The sequence below is a fragment of the Xyrauchen texanus genome, chromosome 23 (genome assembly GCF_025860055.1).
Source record: "Xyrauchen texanus isolate HMW12.3.18 chromosome 23, RBS_HiC_50CHRs, whole genome shotgun sequence".
Lineage (NCBI taxonomy): Eukaryota > Metazoa > Chordata > Actinopteri > Cypriniformes > Catostomidae > Xyrauchen > Xyrauchen texanus.
In genome coordinates, this window is record NC_068298.1 from 43576754 (window position 1) to 43591914 (window position 15161).

The 15161-nt window shown below is 44.1% G+C and overlaps 1 protein-coding gene across 1 annotated transcript in view; it reads left to right on the forward strand.

The window, feature by feature from the left end:
- The first annotated feature begins 10863 nt into the window (after nt 1-10863).
- Nucleotides 10864-15161, forward strand: part of LOC127617071 (rho guanine nucleotide exchange factor 9-like) — a 144943-nt gene continuing 140645 nt past the window's right edge. Inside the window, exons 1-3 of the mRNA XM_052088948.1 lie at nt 10864-11065; nt 12126-13704; nt 14767-14905. Of these exons, the coding sequence (XP_051944908.1) occupies nt 12199-13704; nt 14767-14905 (1645 nt within the window). The 5' untranslated portion in view covers nt 10864-11065; nt 12126-12198. The remainder of the gene's footprint in view (nt 11066-12125; nt 13705-14766; nt 14906-15161) is intronic.

The window sequence follows — 15161 nt, forward strand, 5'->3', positions numbered from 1 at the left end:
TTCTTAATATAAAATATCTATTTTGTAAACTCCTTACAGCCAATGGTTACTACAGACACATGTTTTATTCAATTTTATATTATTTTTTCTGGGGCATTTTATTCACATTAAGAACGTCAAGTTTGACAGCATCGATCGTAGCAGCAGCACTGTCACTTCACAGAACACACGACACACACACGGCAAACTGATTTTGTAATTTTTGAAGCGTGTAGATTACTTTTTGTTTTGTAAAGTTATCATCATGTGGCGAACACAGTAGATAAGACGTGTTTAGAGGCTTCAATCTTCGTGAAGTTTCGCGCTCAGGCTCACCTTGTTCGGCTGAGACGGGGACGGGGGACATGGGGGAAGGAGGACGTGGGTGTGCCGCTGAATCTGTGTCTACGAGACATGATAACCCCGGAGACAGCAGAGATGTTATTATTGTTGGATGTAAATCATAATTCAGTAATTATTTTACTAAGCTAGCTAGATAAATGCAGGTCATGTAGCAACAAAAATAAGTAACTCTGAAAGTTTTGGAATACAGGAATAGGGCAAGCTACCTTTCTTTTTGAAAAACTGTGTGACATGCTGTCGACTTCGGCGTTCTCTGTCTTCTCTTTCCTTAATTTCTTTCCGTTTTTGATGCCTTGACATTTGATGTGACATGCCTGCGTGTGTCACTGTCTGCACTGCATCATAGCAAGTGCAATAAGCAAGAGACGCTACACTAGCGATTGTAGCTCGGACAGCGCAGGTGGAATGAACCATTGTGAGGGGGAGGGGTGTGACTGAAACAGTAAATACATTATTTGTTTTTTAAATATTAAATCTATGGTCAAAACGGACAAAATACACATTTAGTGAATGAGGGGCCCTAGCACATTTAATGTATGTATAAAAAAGAGAAAATAAATAAGAAAAGAAAAAGGGGGTCTGCTCTTCTGGGCCCTAAATCAGCCTGGGCCATTAGAATCGTCCTAACCTTCCACCCCTTTACGGCGCCCTTGGATATATCTCTCTGCCTAAGAGGCCTAAATGCACCAGTACATTGATCAGATCATTTATAGTTATTAGGATGAGTTTTGGGATTACACCACATGCACGGCACTCAGGGCTTCCCGTTGAGCACATTTATATAGCCCACAAGTCTTGAAAATGTTGATTTGGCATGAAAAAGGACTGTCCATGCACCACCTATTTGGTAGCCTTTAAATAGATTGTACATGGGCACTTCCTGTGTTAACTGGTGAGAATAACCTTAAATTTGGTGCTAAGACCTGGGGGCTTCGGATGCTTCATTGTAGGGTCCTTTAAAATAAAAGCCATGTCCCTCAGAGGTTGGGCAGTACTTAAAAAAATCAAGAAAAATATTCAAGAAAAAATAACTGTCACTTTTCATTCACAAGTCATCCAATTAAGCACTTAACAAACTCGCTCAGACTTCAAACTTTGCACACTGTCTAAGGGGCCCCTGAGGGTCATTTGGAGCTTTCTGTGGGGTGTCCACGACAGAAATTAATGGAATAAGTATAGAAATAGAAATTAATGGAATAAGTAAGAAATAGAAATTAATGGAATAAGTTTCTTATGGGATGCACCCTGGCAGAGTGCCCAGAGGTCTCACGGACCCCAAAGTTCACACAGTGGTAGCCGGATGTCCCTCGAAAGACATCGAGAGTATGAGGCTCTAGAAAAAAGGAAAGTCTTTTTTAGAGTATATGCAAGATTCTCTCACACAGGCCTCTTGCACTCACAGCTTAACAGAGCCTCTTGAATTAAATTAGAGACAACTAGGTCTAGGGTTGGTATTTACACTCAGGAAGGATCTAGAGACCCCAAATTTTGGGGTCCGATTTGGGGACCCCTGACAGTCGAGGATGTCAAATTTCAAGGTCCTGTATCCTTTGGAACTCCCTTTTCTAGACGTCCCACTTGCAACTTAAACAATGCAAAATCCATAAGTAGTTTGTGGACGCTGTCCCTTTTTGGGCCCCTTTATTTAAAAAGGTCATAGGGCTGCAGAACTCTGGACACCAACACAGGGCACCGTGACAAGACATATATGTCAATTTTGGGACGATCGGACCTTTCTAGGTGCTATACACGAAAAGCCTATGGAAATGAATGGAATAAGTTATGCATGTAACTCGCTCCCTGAGGTCCGATGGACCTCAGAATTCACATGCTGGTTATCAGGATGCCCCCAAATATCATATCTAGAGCACAGTTCTCTAGAACAATGATATATTGTTCTCAGCATTTTATTTTAGAATCTCCCCCACAGCCCTCTTGCTCACATAGCCAGACAGAGCCTTTGTCAGACAGGTTTATGATTAGAGTATTGAGTAGAAAAATATATATATCTAGAAAGCATCTAGAGCTTCAGAACTCTGAAATTCAAGGCCGTGAAATCTTTATTATAGACATCCCACTTGCCACCTATTTTGGCCCATTCAGTAAGTTGCAGGTGGGGACTTCCTGCATGACTAAGAAATAACACAGGAAGTGCCCACCTGTCATGTTCACTGTTGTCTTTTTTTTTGTGCTGTTATTTTGAAGTTTAGTTTAGTTCCTGTTTCCTCCTACGGCTCCACCTCCCGAGCATCCTGAGCCTCCTCTCCCAGAGACTCCAGAGCCTCCTACGGCTCCGCCTCCCGAGCCTCCCACGGCTCTTCTCCCAGAGACTCCCGAGGCTCCTACGGCTCTGCCTCCCGAGCCTCCCATGGCTCCGCCTCTAGAGCATCCTACGGCGCCCCCTCCCTCGGCTCTGCCTTCTGAGCCTTCCAGGTCTCCGCCTCTGAAACTTCCTACGGCGCCACCTCCCTCGGCTCCACCTCCAGAGCCTTCCAGGCCTCCGCCTCTAGAGCCGCCTACGGTGCCATCTCCCTTGGCTCCGTCTCCTGAGCCTCCCATGGCTCCACCTCCTGAGGCCCCAGGGCTTTCCATGGTTCCACCTCCCTTGGCTCCGCCTCCTGAGTCTCCCTCGACTCCGCCTCCTGGGCCTCCCACAGCTCCGCCTCCTGAGCCTCCCTCAGCTCCACCTCCTGGGCCTCCCACACCTCCGCCTCCTGAGCCTCCCTCAGCTCCGCCTCCTGAGCCTCCAGAGCCTCCCTCAGCTCCGCCTCCTGAGCTTCCAGAGCCTCCCTAGGCTCCGCCTCCCGAGCCGCCCTCAGCTCCACCTCAGAAGTCCTCCTTGGCTCCGCTAGCTCCCCCAGCGGCCACTCCTCCTCCCAGACCTCCTAAACCTGTCCCTGTCCTATGGCCACCTCCCAGGTCTCCTGAACCTGTCCCTGCCCCTTGGACTTCCTGCCTGCCCTCTGTGCCCCCTTGGACTGTCTGTCTGCCCCTAGTGCCCCCTTGGTCTGTCTGTCTGCCCCTAGTGCCCTCACTTTGTTTTTGTGAGGGTTTTTTTCGTCATTTATTTCTATTTGTTTAGGATTGTCTGGAATCCGATCCTTTGAGGGGGGATTCTGTCATGTTCACTGTTGTCTTTTGTTTTGTGCTGTTATTTTGAAGTTTAGTTTAATTCCTGTTTCCTGTTTGGTTTTTGTAGTCCTCTGTAGTTTCTTTGTATCATTGGTCTTTCCCTGATTGTTTCCTCCAGGTGTCCCTCATTCCCTTGTTTGTTCCCTCCTGTATTTAAACCTGGTTCTTTGTTCAGTCTTTGTCGATCGTTGTTGAATGTTGACGTTTCGTTGCATGTCCTTCATATTCTCTGTCTCCGTTCGAGGTTTCCCTGACTTTTATGGATGTTTCCCAAACCGTTTAGCCTCTTTATGTTTTCCTCATTTAGTTTATTTTTCCCATCGTGGACTTGTCATTTGTTCCTGAGTTTGTTTTTGTTTATGCTTGTCAATAAAAGCCGCATGTGGATCCAAACCTCCCGTCTGCCTTCTCCTGACTTCCCACATCATTACACCACCTGTGACTAATTCAATGGGCCTCAGTTAGGTATTCAGTGGACAATGCATTAACAAGAGACATTTAATTCACTTATTTGTATTTTTTGACAAACCACATGTACAATGCTTAGGACACACAATTTAACACATTTATGTAATTTAAATTCACATTAAATTCTTTAAATTTAAAGTTATATTATGTATTATGACTTTTCTCAACTAAACCACTTTTTTTACACCCAGAACAGTATTTATCAAATTTGCAGTTCAATAAAGAGCATAATTTGCCAAAAAAAGCCTATTTTAATTAAAAATAGATTGCACATGGGATGTACCCTGGCATCATGTCCGGAGGGTCATACAGACCCCAAATTTGACACGGTGACACCTCGAGAGCCCCTCGACAACATACTAAGGGGGCTGGCCTATTCGGTGCCGTTTTGGTCAAAAGTCAATGAAATAGGTTTAAAGGGCACTGGGCAGGCACAGCAGGCACCAACGGTGTGGTCTGGGGCAAAATCGAGTGAAAACCAACTAAAAAATATTTTGTGCCATAAATGAACAAAAATGCACTTATAATGGCTCTGGGGGATGTCCAGGCACTGCCCGTCACGAAATGTGGCGATGATGGGCATCAGTGGGCATCCCAGGGTCTCTGGTATGCAAAAGTGTTATTTAGTAGGTAAGGGGACAAATAGGCATTCTGTGGACTTGAGGAAGAATATGGTGAAGTTTAGTGTAGAAGGGGGCACCGTAGGCACTTCATGGACATGATGAAGACCATTGGGAAGACTTGTAGGTAAGGGGACAAAATGACACTCTGTAGACACTTATAATGGAGCCATGGGTAGTGGATAATATGCCCCCCATATGACCGTTCTAACTCCAGACCACCTCTAGTGGTGTCCATACAGTGCCTTTGATGCCTAAGCCCTGCCTTCTAAGATTAAGCGAGAAGATGCCCACTCGTAACTTATATAGCTTTCATGGGCGATCCAAATTCAACCTACAGTCCCTCGCACTTATTCGAATGGGAACATTTCCACGAACCACCTAGGTTCCCTTATGGAATATAGTGTGTCAGAAGGTCACTTAAGTACTGCTGAGCTAGACCATTCAAAGCTTTGTAGTGTATGTAGTTAACAGAATTTTTAAATTAATACAAAATTTAACAGGTAGCCAATGTAAATATGATAAAATATGATATGATCATATTTCTTGATTGGTATCGTCAGCACATCACATGCATTTTGAACAAATTGAAGTTTATTTATTGAACTGCTGGACATCCTCCCAGTAATAATGCATTACAATAATCTAGTCTTGAGGTCAATTCATTAGTTTTTCAGCATCAGCAACAGAGAGCATGTCATAATTTACAAACATTGGAAATTTGATTTTCAAAGGACAGATTGGCATCAAATATAACAACAAATGTCTTTGCTGTAGAAGATGATGTAACAGTACATCCATCGAGAGTCAAATTATATTTTAGCGGCTTATTTTTAGAGGTTTTTGGTCCACTAATTAGTACCTCTGTTTTGTCAGAATTGAGTAGAATGACATTTCTGGCCATCCAATCTTTGATATAATTGATACACTCTGCTAATTTGGAGAATTGTGAATTTTCATTGGGTTTGGAAGGAATATAAATTTGGGTATCATCAGCATAATTCAAGTCATATAATTTTTATTTGTATAGCACCTTTCACAAGACACATCTTTTCAAAACAGCTTTACAGAAAATCATGCATTAACAGAAAATTAAACTGTAATATCTATAAAGTGTTAAGAGGCATCATTGTGTAATTTGATTATATACGATTACAAAGTGTGTATAAAAATAAGTAATTAAATAATAATTATATTTTGAAACCCAGTGAGCAAGCTGCAGGCGACTGTGGCAAGGAACACAAAACTCCATAAGATGTTGATTAATGTAGAAAAATAACCTTGGGAGAAACCAGACTCTGGAAAAGAGAGTTTAAAGAGAATGTGAATAAGAAAAGCTAAACTAAAACAAACAAAAAATGTACATAACATTTTTTTTCTTGTCCAATAAGCTGTTTCACTCAGAAATACGTCACAATATGAAAGTAAAGTCTGTCACAACTTCTGTTTCATGCAGGCTTTAACATTTGTGTTTTTTAAATGTAACGCTTATCTCTCATAAAGTGGCAGATTGACAGTTTCTGAAAGTTACATGGCACAGGGATTCAAAGATGGCAGAAAGACAATCAGCTTTTATCACAGTTGGCTGAAAACATCCAGCATTTCTAAATGTATTGGTATTTAACGGTTTCTATACTTTACAGTACATTAGGGTCACTGAACAAGAACAAGTGAAGCAGTATGGTGTATGCTCAGACTGTAACGATCCCCGTGTTCTCTGTTTTCCGCTTCTGTCACTTTCTGCACTCCATAGGTTCACTTCTGTCACTTGTTTAGCTCCACTGTCTCTCTGTCGGCTTTCCCGCTCACTGTTCATTATTATCACCTGTCTTCGTTAATCTGTCATTGGTTTTGTTTGCTCATTGGTTCCTTTGCTCTCTGTCTGTGTATTTAAGCCCTGTCTGTTGGTTCTGTGGTTGTCGTTCGTTAATGTTAGTATAATGGTTCCATGTATCAGTTCCGATGTCTGCTTAAACGCCCTCTGTCCGTGTTCCCTGTCAGTCTGTCTACTCGTTCATGGTTACCCTGTTGTCCGTCCAAGGTTCCCCTGCTGTTCTCGCACTCCTGCCTGTTTTCCCATCGTGGACTTTGCTTTGTTCTAGTGTTTGTTTATTTTGTCCTTTATCCCAATAAAGCCCGCGTTTGGATCCGCACTCTTGTCTGTCTTCCCTCATCATTACAGAACGAACGACCACAATGGATCCAGCAGCTTTCTTCGTGGGACTGACGCATATGGAGCTAAACATCCGTGAGTTCTCCCATTTTTTCTCCTGCATGGCCGGCTACACCGGTTGGGATGACAACCTCCTGAAGACCGTCTACAGGATTGGGGTACCTACACACCGGTGTTGTGTTTTGCCGGAGATTGGAGACTACACCTGGCAGGAATACGTGAGTCTCGTCGTGGAGGGATTCGCTGCCGGGGAACCTCCTCTCTCGATCCCGGCTCCCGCCTCTGGGCTCTCTACGCCTGCCCTGGTCTGCGAGCCGGTGCCCATGCCTGCCCCGGTCTGCGAGCCGGTGCCCACGCCTGCCCCGGTCTACGAGCCAGTGCCCACGCCTGCCCCGGCCTGCGAGCCAGTGCCCACGCCTGTCACTGTGAGCGAGCCCACGCCTGTCATGGTGAGCAAGCCTGAGCCCACACCAGCGTTGTCAGCCTCATCCGCCCGGAGGAAGAGGAGAAAAGGAAGGGTCTCTGCTCTCCAGCCTCCATCTACCGCAGCTCCGTCCCCAGAACCCCCCGTGGCTCGGCCCCCAGCGTCCAGCGAACCCAAGCTAGCGCATACCACGGTCAACCAGCCCATGCCTGTAGCCTCAGACGTCAGTGAGCCAGTGCCGATAGCCTCAGACGTCAGTGAGCCAGTGACTGTAGCCTCAGATGTCCGTGAGCCAGTGCCTGTAGCCTCGACCGTCCCTGAGCCAGCGCCTGTAGCCTCGACCGTCCCTGAGCCCGCGCCTGTAGCCTCGACGGTTCCTGAGCCCGAGCCTGTAGCCTCGACCGTCCCTGAGACAGCGCCTGTAGCCTCGACCGTCCCTGAGCCAGCGTCTGTAGCCATGACCGTCCAAGCGCCAATGCCTCCCGAGCTTTCCAGAGCTCCACCTCCCGAGCTTTCCAAAGCTCCGCCTTCCGAGCCTCCCGAGCTTTCCAGAGCTCCACCTTCCGAGTTTTCCAGAGTTCCTCCTCCCGAGCTTTCCAGAGCTCCGCCTCCCGAGTCTCCCAGAGCTCCGCCCCTCAAGTCACTCAAGTCTTCTAGGGCTCCGCCCCTCAAGCCTCTCGAGCCTTCCAGGGCTCCGCCTCCAGAGCCTCTCGAGTCTTCCACGGCCCTTCTCCCCGAGCCTCCTACGGCTCCACCTCCAGATCCTCCTACGGCTCCGCCTCCCGAGCCTCCTACGGCTCTGCACCCAGAGACTCCAGAGCTTTCTAGGGCTCCGCCTCTCGAGCCTCCTACGGCTCCACCTCTCGAGCCTCCTACGGCTCCGCCTCCCGAGCCTCCTACGGCTCTACTCCCAGTGACTCCAGAGCTTTCAAGGGCTCCGCCTCTCGAGCAACCTACGGCTCCACCTCCAGAGCCTCCTACGGCTCCGCCTCCCGAGCCTCTTACGGCTCTGCACCCAGAGACACCAGAGCTTTCTAGAGCTCCGCCTCTTGAGCAATCTGCGGCTCCACCTCTTGAGCCTCCCACAGCTCTGCTCCCAGAGACTCCTGAGCGTCCTACGGCTCCGCCCCCTGAGCCTCCTACGGCTCCGCCCCTAAAGGCCCCTACGGCGCCACCTTCCTCGGCTCCACCTCCTGAGCCCTCCTCAGCTCCACCTCCTGAGCCTCCCTCAGCTCCATCTCCAGAGACTTCCAGGCCTCCGCCTCTAGAGCCTCCTACAGCGCCACCTCCATCGACTTCGCCTCCAGAGCCTTCCAGAGCTTTGCCTCTAGAGCCTCCTACGGCGCCACCTTCCTCGGCTCCGTCTCCTGCGCCTCCCACAGCTCTGCCTCCTGAGCCTCCCACGGCTCTGCCTCCTGAGCCTCCCAGGGCTCCGCCTCCTGAGCCCCTCGAACCTTCCTCGGCTCTGCCTTCCTCGGCTCTGCCTCTTGAGCCTCACTCGGCTCCGCCTCCTGAGCCTCAAGAGCCTCCCTTAGCTCCGCCTCCTGAGCCTTCAGAGCCTCCCTCAGCTCCGCCTCCTGAGCCATCAGAGCCTCCCTCAGCTTCGTCTCCAGAGCCCCTCGCAGCTTCGCTCCCGGGAACTGTCCCTGTCCTGAGGCCGCATCCCAGGCCTCCTGGACCTGTCCCTGTCCTGAGGCCGCCTCCCAGGCCCCCTGGACCTGTCCCTGTCCGATGGCCACCTCCCAGGCCCCCTGGACCTGTCCCTGTCCGATGGCCACCTCCCAGGCCCCCTGGACCTGTCCCTGTCCCGTTCTGTCTGTTTTTTCTTCCCCTCTTCTAGCTCCCCTCGCCTGGAATATTTTTGTCTTTTTGTATGCCAGTTTGTTGAGACCGTCTGGAATCCGGTCCTTTTGAGGGGGGGCTATGTAACGATCCCCGTGTTCTCTGTTTTCCGCTTCTGTCACTTTCTGCACTCCATAGGTTCACTTCTGTCACTTGTTTAGTTCCACTGTCTCTCTGTCGGCTTTCCCACTCACTGTTCATTATTATCACCTGTCTTCGTTAATCTGTCATTGGTTTTGTTTGCTCATTGGTTCCTTTGCTCTCTGTCTGTGTATTTAAGCCCTGTCTGTTGGTTCTGTGGTTGTCGTTCGTTAATGTTAGTATAATGTTTCCGTGTATCAGTTCCGATGTCTGCTTAAACGCCCTCTGTCCGTGTTCCCTGTCAGTCTGTCTACTCGTTCATGGTTACCCTGTTGTCCGTCCAAGGTTCCCCTGCTGTTCTCGCGCTCCTGCCTGTTTTCCCATCGTGGACTTTGCTTTGTTCTAGTGTTTGTTTATTTTGTCCTTTATCCCAATAAAGCCCGCGTTTGGATCCGCACTCTTGTCTGTCTTCCCTCATCATTACACAGACTAGTAGACTGGTGTTTTGTTTAAACGTTCCCTATGAATCTGTGGATCTGGAGCTGTGTCACAGGAAATTGAGGAAGACTTGATTTTGTTTTATTTTCTAGTTTAATCTAGTTTAAAACACTTGTGTAAAGTTTTAGAAATGTAATCTTTGTGTCCAATTTCTCACATTCCCCCCTCAACTCGAGCCCTGACTATAGTCTCTCACTCTCTTCTTTGTCTCTCTGTACTAAAGTCCTGAAGGAGAGAAGTTTTTATTTTTTACATTTACATATGTATTTATTTTTGCCTTTGCTTTGGTTTACAACACAAAATAAAGAAGGGTTATTTTGACCAGGATATGCATTGTCTCTGAAGCGGACAGCAGGAAGCTGCCGGGTCTTTAACAGGAAGTGTGCTGAATGTGAGGTGCTGTGGGAATGTGCTGCCAACTGTTTTACTCTTTTTGCTTCTTTTAGAATAAGAGAGAGTTCACCGCACTAAAAAAAAACTAGCAATTTATTTATGAATTAATTTTTATTAAATTTGTTATACTTTACCAGTTAATTAAGATGACAAAGCATCTTTTAAGTGTATGAAGCGTAGAAAAAAAAAGTTAGTTTTGCTGTGTATTGGTGTCTTGAATTCTACACATTATTTTCTAGAGTCAACACTCTCTAACATGATGATGTATGCCGAGTGTGTGCCAGTGAAATGTTTGGTCTGATGAAATAGCTATAATGGGAGTATGATGTTGACAAACTCGAGTGCAGTGACTCACAAGGGGAATGAAACACAATTGTCTTTCCCTCACAATGCTGCAGCATAGACAGCAGGGAGAGAGTGTATGGAGCAGATATTTACATACTGTCAAACAGGCTTCCTGTCTTTGTCCGGCTTAAAGCCTCTCACTTGTGTAAGATCCTCGCTTTCCTGCATCAAGCCGGGAAATGCCATGTGATTACAGTAGTACCAAAACAGGACAAAAAGGAAGCATTTAAAATAGGCTTTCAAACTTTGACCCTAAGTTTTGTGTATTGTGTTCATTTCCTAAGTGCACTGCAAAGCTTACCACAGTGCTGATAAACATACAGTACATGAAACAATTTAGGACAATGAATTCAGTTTAAAGTGATTTAAACCTGATATTTTACTGCAAATATAAAGATTTCTGACTTATCTGAAGAGTCCTTTCAAGTTAAAATGGAAGAATGTCAGAAATTAACAGATAATGACTACAAACTTAATGAGAGGAACTGGGCGTGTGTGTGTGTGTGGCATCTGTTCTGTCTCTGCGGGACAAGAGTTCAACCGCTTCACATACTGAGAAAAAACCCTGGACCATTACTGAAGAAAGCTCTGATTTAAAAAATGGTCTCAAATAACAGTGTAGAGTGATTATATTGGGAAAACCTTTTTGAAGCTGAAGTTTTTGCTTAGAATGTTTAATGCAATTTAATGGGACAACAGTTCGGGCTGTTGATATTCTCTCTGATTCAAACAGGAGAGACTAATCTGGTAAGTTTTTATATATATCTATATATATATAGATATATATATAGATATATATCTTATTAAATAATGTGAGTTTATAACATTCTGTCATGGTTTTGAATGTGTATTATCAGTGATAATGTAGCACTCTGAAAACTGTTTCTAGGATTAGAGTGAAGAAGTACAACTGTCATATCTGCTTGACGCTTGACTTGAATTTCCTCTATATTCATATATATATATATATATATATGAAACTGAAATCTAGAATCAAAATCTGATTTAAACCTGGAAATAAATGAACAAGTTTTAGGATTGATTTATAAACAAAAGTTAACGGAAGAGTGCAACATAAAATCAAGTAGAAATAGTTCAGCATTCGCTTATCACAAAAGCAAATGTATGACATTGTTAACGCCTTTGTACAAAAATATCAGATTCCCTAACTTCCACTGAAACACACAAAAATGCACTTCGGAACATTGTCAAATCAAGCTGGATAACAGGCACAATTATATAACATACTAAGAAATTCTGAAATCCATGATCATTTCAATTTGAATGGTTATGCTGATAAAATACTTTGTAATGAAATTTTTGTTTTTTTCACCAGTGGTGTCCTTTTGACCCTATTTTCAATTGTCAATTAAGATGTATCTGACTTGTACTAAAAAAAGAATTACAAATGTATTTATGAATGCTGTAGTGGTGATTTGTGGTTAGTTCCGGCAGTTAAATTTGACATTCTCTGAGGAAATGTGTTTGCAACAAGTGGAAAACTTTTCTCTATTTCTTTTAATAAGCATACTGTATTTGTGTGTGTTTGTCATGTCTAAATCCTGACCATGAGTCTATTTATTCATAAGAGACATTGAAAAAAATGCTGCAGCAACTGAATTTGTTCCTTGTTTATTTTCTTGATGTACACAACAAGCATAGGCTATAAATTACCAGAATCTTTATAGAGTGGTTATATATATTTATATGTATAATTACAACTTTCAAAATTCCAGTCATTAGAGTTACCATAAACCATGCACTTTAATCTCCTATGCATATTGTGTGATATTTTGATTTGTCACAGACATTTTCAAGGATGCCAATAATGCCGCTTCCCCAAAGTTGACACCTGACATCTTGTCTTACAATGAGCGAGGATGGATAGCTCAACCACCCCCACAGCAGAGTCTGCTGTTTGCAATGGATTTGTCAACAGTGTGTTCAATATTTCGCTAGACGAGGAAAGTAAAATGGGGATTTCATGGATTCCAGAGTCCATTTCCTCAGACCCCACAATTCCCTGTCAGACACTCAGAAGAGAGAAGCCAGAAGCCAACCAGCGGTCAAGGACACCAGGCATTTGGAAGGTCCTTAACCGACGCAAGACCGCTTCTGACCTAGAACGCCGACCTCACTCGATGATCCTCCCAGGTGAAATGTCCTTTCTCAAACTGTCCATCACAAACAAAGTGAGATCCTTCAAGAAATTAAAGTCTCCATCTGTCTTTAGAGGGAAAGCTGGCAAGCTCTCCAGTGCTAAATTCAACAGCGATCTGAAAGATGATGTTGATGACATAAATATGTGCAAGGACTCTCCCTCTTCAGAGCACAAGAACATTTCCAGGAATAAACCCAAGAGACATTCATTTGCAGGACACACCACAAACTTCTACTGTTCGTTTGAGCACACAGACCCATCTGGAACTCCAGAGAGTGAGCAACAGGCACTTCAGGACACCTTTAGTAACCAAAATGGGTGCAAGTTTTCCGAAAGAGTGACTTACACAAAAAAATCTCCCTCCAACTTGTCAAACTGCAACATTTCATCTGTAAGTGACAATGAAGAACATTATGTGAAGCAAAGCCTCAAGATACCTCAAAGAAGACGATGGTCAAAGGGGGGCGATGTTTTAACTTACTTGAGAAGAATTTCTCTTAAAGGAAGGGGAAGTTCACCTTTGGCCGAGAGCAGTTTTGAGTCAATGAATACTCTGGACAGAACCATTGACTCTGACTACGGCTCGGTCAACTTTGAATTCGTCAAAGATTTGAACTCTGCACCTGAGCATGCAGGGCTTGATGGGAAAAGCAGCCATTTTAGAGGCCTTTTTCGATTTTTTAACAGTGTGGCTGAGACCGCGATGAGATGGAGAAAATCTTCTCGATCTTTCTCCCCCCCTGAAGGACAGAGATCTCCTCAGGACTTGCAGAAGATTCAACCATCAGGAGAACTCATCCACAATACTCCTTTGACATTAAGGAGTGAGCATAAAGCAGATACCTCAGATCAGGGTAAATCTATGTTATCCACTGACACCATTTCCAAGGTGGTTTCACCTGCCAATCCCATGGCGGGTCGCTCTCCTGCTGTGGTGCTGAAGGCCTGGAGAACATGTCCAGACACTGCAAGAGATTACAGTTCCTTGTGTAATGACTCTGGTGGATCTCAATTGCAGCTCAACTCGATTCACATCTCTCTCGCCACCATTGAAAACCACTCAAGATGTAAAGAAGCAGAAAACAGCCCCTGCTCAGAGCCACTGGACCAGAGAAATTCTGAAACTTTTGAATACTCACACTTATCTAGCACAACAGTTGATGAAAATCAAGATATTTGCACTGATAAGAGGAAAATACCCAACTGTCCAGAGAACTTATTTAAGGTAACATGAATGGACAGTGACTTTTCAATATCATATAGCTGTCATATAGAGTAGTGCAGCTGAGTCATTTCACCTTAATGAAGACTATCCTAATACGACTAATTATGACTAAGAATTTATAATGGTTATAATGTTTTCTAACATGCTGCCATTGTTTTACTATTCTGCCATTACTAACTTTTTAGTTAAAAGTTTAACTCTGCTGCCATTGACTCAATCATTGATTGATCTTCTATAAATGCATTTATGAGAATGTTACAGACATCTGCGTCTGTTTACATTAATTCTATTCATTATTTAAGTATTTTAGTTCATAGAATGTGTATATAATGGGTTGTCAAGCTCACTTTTCATTCCTTATTTCATATTGAACCAAGAAGTTGTGGCTAATATTCTTTAATTCACATTACAGTTGTGAAACATTATTTGCTGCTAAAGCTAGTAGGTAACGGGTGGTATTAATTGGTGGGACATTGTTATATGAGAGAGAGCATTTTATTTAATGAAAAATGCCCCTGAGTATAAAATGATTAGTACATTTACACAATCATGACTGCTTGAGAAAAACTGAAAGGAACTTTGATGTCCAAATCTGCTGTGAGGAAGCTTTTGCTTCACGATCCAACTGAGATCCCTTAGAAATAAAAATGTGATTAGAATTATGTAACCACCATAGACCCCGTTCCCTCTTTGCTTTAAATTAGCATTTAAATGCCCTATAAAAAAATATGAAAGACTCATGTAAAAGACTTTCAATTTCCATCTATTTCACTGTACATTTAGCAGTAGCAGCTTAGTAATGAGTCATCACAGGTTTGCCTTTTCAAGTGAGAGTTGGATTTCCACAAACTAGTTCCATTATCGACTACTGTAATTCTGAGTGCCATTCTCAGTAGGGTGCATTCATATGTTATTTTTCTCTTGATTAACCCCACTGCACTACTTCACCAGAGCATCATGTCTGTTCATTGGTATGCTATACAGTAGGCCACACTTTGGAATCAATGTAATATTTGTCTTTGCTGTTTGTTGTGAGACCTGACTTTATATAGTGATTTTCAGGCCTGCTCTCGTCCTGTTGGCCAATCGCCTGCAGATCCTCCATTTAAAGTTTTGCTTCAGCGGTGTCGCTCGCTGCCTCTGCCCACCACGCTCTCAGCTCTAGAGCAACTGGACCTGATGCATTTGCTCACTCTACCAGGTACACTGATGGTCAAATCTGTGAACAACACATCAGGATGATGCTCAATATCCATGCATAATTTCAGAGCTGAAAATTAGTCAATAGAATTTTGTCTGAAACTGAAATATTGTTTATAGTTCTATACTTTTTATTCATAAAACAGTTATTCTTGTTGCAAAGCAATGTTCTGTGTATTGTTTAGAGATAATTACGATTAATCATGGATTTTGAAAGTGTTCAAATTTGACTTCATATATACTTCTTTTCATGTCAA